General features: G+C 43.7%; 1 protein-coding gene across 1 annotated transcript; it reads left to right on the top strand.

Moving 5' to 3' along the window:
- Positions 1-664: 664 nt before the first annotated feature.
- Positions 665-3,155, top strand: DUSP12 (dual specificity phosphatase 12). The gene is made up of 4 exons (XM_012639527.1): positions 665-1,033; positions 2,060-2,173; positions 2,262-2,380; positions 2,999-3,155. The coding sequence occupies exons 1-4, from the start codon at positions 690-692 to the stop codon at positions 3,097-3,099; spliced, it is 678 nt and encodes a 225-aa protein (XP_012494981.1). The 5' UTR covers positions 665-689; the 3' UTR covers positions 3,100-3,155.
- Positions 3,156-3,208: the final 53 nt, after the last annotated feature.

The raw sequence follows: 3,208 nt of genomic DNA, 5'->3' as shown, positions 1-3,208 counted from the left end.
ATGCCCAAAGCAATGCTGGAAACAATGCCTAAAGCAATGCCAGAAGCAATGTCTGAAGTGGTGCTTGCCAGTTCCCTGTCTCCAACGTCTTCTTACTGAGATGCCCTGAAATTCTCCATAGTTCATGGTTGTTTAACTACAGGTGGGTTCCTCGTGGTCTTTGGCTGGAGGGCATTGACATATAAAAACATGGGATTAGTATCTTCAAAATATATAGACCAGTAAACATTAACAAGAAAAGGATTCATATCCCAACAAAAATTGGGCAAAACCAATAAGAGAAGAAATATAAATGGCTTTATAAGCACTGAAAAAAAATGTTTTACTTCAGATGGATGAAATGATGCTGATCAGTTGGTGGGACCTTTATTTCGAATTCGAGTTCGTCTGCTCTTGCTGCCCCTTTCCTGAAAGTCTCAATACTAAAAGCCTGAGAAACCCTGTATTTGGGGAATTTATCCTTTATCACCAAGTTTGAGGGGAAGGGGCAAGGAGAACGTGAGTGGAAAGGCCGCTCCGAATGGGATTTAGCTCCGCCCTTCCCCAATAAGCCCATACTCCTGTGACCGCCGTGGTCCTCCGAGGGAAGCGGCGGAGCAGCTGACTCGGGCGTGTCCCAGGGGAGGGAGGTTCTAGCCGCTGCCCTCTCGATGGTAGGGCCTGCAGCAGCCTAGTCTCTGGGCGCCGCCATGTTGGAGGCTCAGAACTCAAGCGGTGGCTGCGAGCACTGGAGCTCGCGCGCAAGCGAGGCCGACTACACCGGGCAGATGCTGGAAGTGTCGCCGGGGTTGTACCTGGGTGGGGCGGAGGCCGTCGCAAAGCCGCACCAACTGAGGGCGGCGGGCATCTCAGCGGTGCTGACGGTGGACTCGGAGGAACCCAGCTTCAAGTTGGGGGCTGAGATCGAGGATCTATGGAGATGCTTTGTGCCAGCGCTGGACAAACCCGAGACCGACCTGCTCAGCCATCTGGACCGGTGTGTGTCCTTCATCAGACAGGCCCACGCCGACGACCGTGCGGTGTTGGTGCACTGGTGAGTGGTCGGATCACTGGGGAGCAGTGCCTCACCTCGCATTCAGTCTGCCCCCGTCACCCCTTTCCTCCTAGGTCACCAGGGGAGTACGAGGGAGGCAGTCAAACCACGAGAACCTCTTCCCATTCCCTCCCGCTGGAGGCTTGGGTCCGAGAGAGGGTAGGGGGCTGGAGGCGAGCCCCTGATGGCGTGCAGGCTTTCTTTCGTTCATGTTTTGGTTGGTTTATTCTGCAACAAGAGTTGTTTTGGGAGTGGGAAGAGGTGTCATCAGATAAATGACAAAGTCCGACACTCTAAGGAGTTTACAGCTCTCTGGGAGAAGCCAGACACCCACCCGATGATTGTAATACAGACTAGGATGCTAGGTGTTTACTAAGAGAGATTAACAAAGGTTTAAGGTTATTTAGACTTCAGAGTAAGAGCATGTTATTTTTAATGTTTTTGTTTGGGGTGAGGGGGTTGGTTGATGAAAGGGGGAATTGGTTATAATCTAAAGGACACCTGAGCCTTCCTTGCCTGGGGGAGAAATGGGGTAGGTTGCTGCCAAAACAAAAAGAAAATTTTGGTTGGCTATTTGGGAATCCCTAAGTACTCCTTGGTTGGATTGGAGGGTAATAACAATAATTTGAATTTATTGAGCACTTACTGTGTGCCAGCACTTATTCTAAATTTTACACAAGGACAGAAGGTATAGTGATAAAATCCAAAGAAGTTTGAGACCAGATCTCCAGGGCCTTGAATGCTAAGAGCAAAGGAGTTTGGATTAGTTCTGAAGACCTCATAAATTTTTTAAAAACTACTGTAATTATTTTTGAACAGGTAATACATTCACAGGGTTCAAAATGCAAGAGGAACGTGGAAGTAAAGGAATAATTCTTTGTACATTGGTAGTATTTCTGAGGCAATGGGTTTATTTGAGTAGAAGTAGAAATGCAGTAGATCTGAACTTTGCCATTAATAGGGGCTGGGTTTTTTTTTTTTTTAATTATTGCTATTTGCTGTTTACCTTGAAGGTCTCTTTTTCAGTCATGCAGGACTTAGCCGAAGTGTTGCTATTGTGACTGCTTTTTTGATGAAGAATGACCTACTTACCTTTGAAGAAGCCTATGGAGAGCTCCAGACTATCAAACCAGAGGCTAAGTGAGTTCTTCGTTAAAGTAATAATTCTGCTTTTGTGATGTGATTTTATTTAAAGAAAATTGAACTTTTTATTTCTTTGTCATTACAGGATGAATGAGGGGTTTGAGTGGCAACTGAAATTATACGAGGCAATGGGTAATGAAGTGGATACCTCTAGTGCAATTTATAAGCAATATCGTTTACAAAAGGTTACAGAGAAGTATCCAGGTAAGTAATAATTGCTAGTGTGTACTGGGGTCTTTTTAGATGTTATTTACTCTAACACTGAACAGATTATCTCATTTCCAGCAATCTTGAGAAACTATTGTTTACTTTTGAAACTAGTTTCCTTGGAAATAACTTATTCAAGGACATGTGGTTTGTAAATGGCGGGGCTGGGATTTGAACTCAGGTAGTCTGTGCCAAGAATCCAAGGACTTAATCAGTATGCTTGTTACTGAAAGTTGGGCATTTGTCCCTGAGGCTATGAGCTTTTAAAGGGGATGGTCCTGATTAATCCCATCTTGAGCCCTCTCCTGTGACACTAAGAACAAAGGCCACTCTCTTGACCCTCTCAACCACTGGTCTGAGGCAGGGATGGATGTAGGTTTTAGTTCTTAAAAAGTGTAAGCAGGTTTGGAAAAGACAGAAGACGTTTTTTATCCTTTTTTCAGGCCATTTTCTCTGTTATATGACATCATTCTGATTTCTCAACACTGGAATTTGATTTTTTTTTTTTAATTTCTAAGAATAGCATTTGTTGCCTCAATTTGGCATTAACTGAGTTTTGACTGAAAGTGCAGAGTTGATTTTGACACATAAATACATTTTAATTATGTCATATAGAATTGCAGAATTTACCACAAGAACTTTTTGCTGTTGACCCAACCACCATTTCACAAGGATTGACAGATCAGGTTCTATACAGATGCAGAAAGTGCAGGTAAAATATTTTGTATCCTCCGGAGATTTTTATCTTGCCTCAGTAGCAGAAAAGTACTTAAAAGTTTCATTTTCTTAAATCTCTGTGGGAAGGATTTGTTTAATTGAATAATA

Source organism: Propithecus coquereli, unplaced genomic scaffold, assembly GCF_000956105.1.
Source record: "Propithecus coquereli isolate 6110/MARCELLA unplaced genomic scaffold, Pcoq_1.0 Scaffold140, whole genome shotgun sequence".
NCBI classification, from domain to species: Eukaryota; Metazoa; Chordata; class Mammalia; order Primates; family Indriidae; genus Propithecus; species Propithecus coquereli.
The sequence above is the reverse complement of the archived record's forward strand: the minus strand, read 5'-3'. Positions and strand labels throughout refer to the sequence as shown.

Coding starts and splice junctions, on each gene's coding strand:
- DUSP12 (XM_012639527.1), top strand. CDS start 690: ATGTTGGAGGCTCAGAACTCAAGCGGTGGCTGCGAGCACTGGAGCTCG. Junction 2,174..2,261: donor ACTATCAAACCAGAGGCTAA/GTGAGTTCTTCG, acceptor TTGTCATTACAG/GATGAATGAGGGGTTTGAGT. Junction 2,381..2,998: donor GGTTACAGAGAAGTATCCAG/GTAAGTAATAAT, acceptor TATGTCATATAG/AATTGCAGAATTTACCACAA.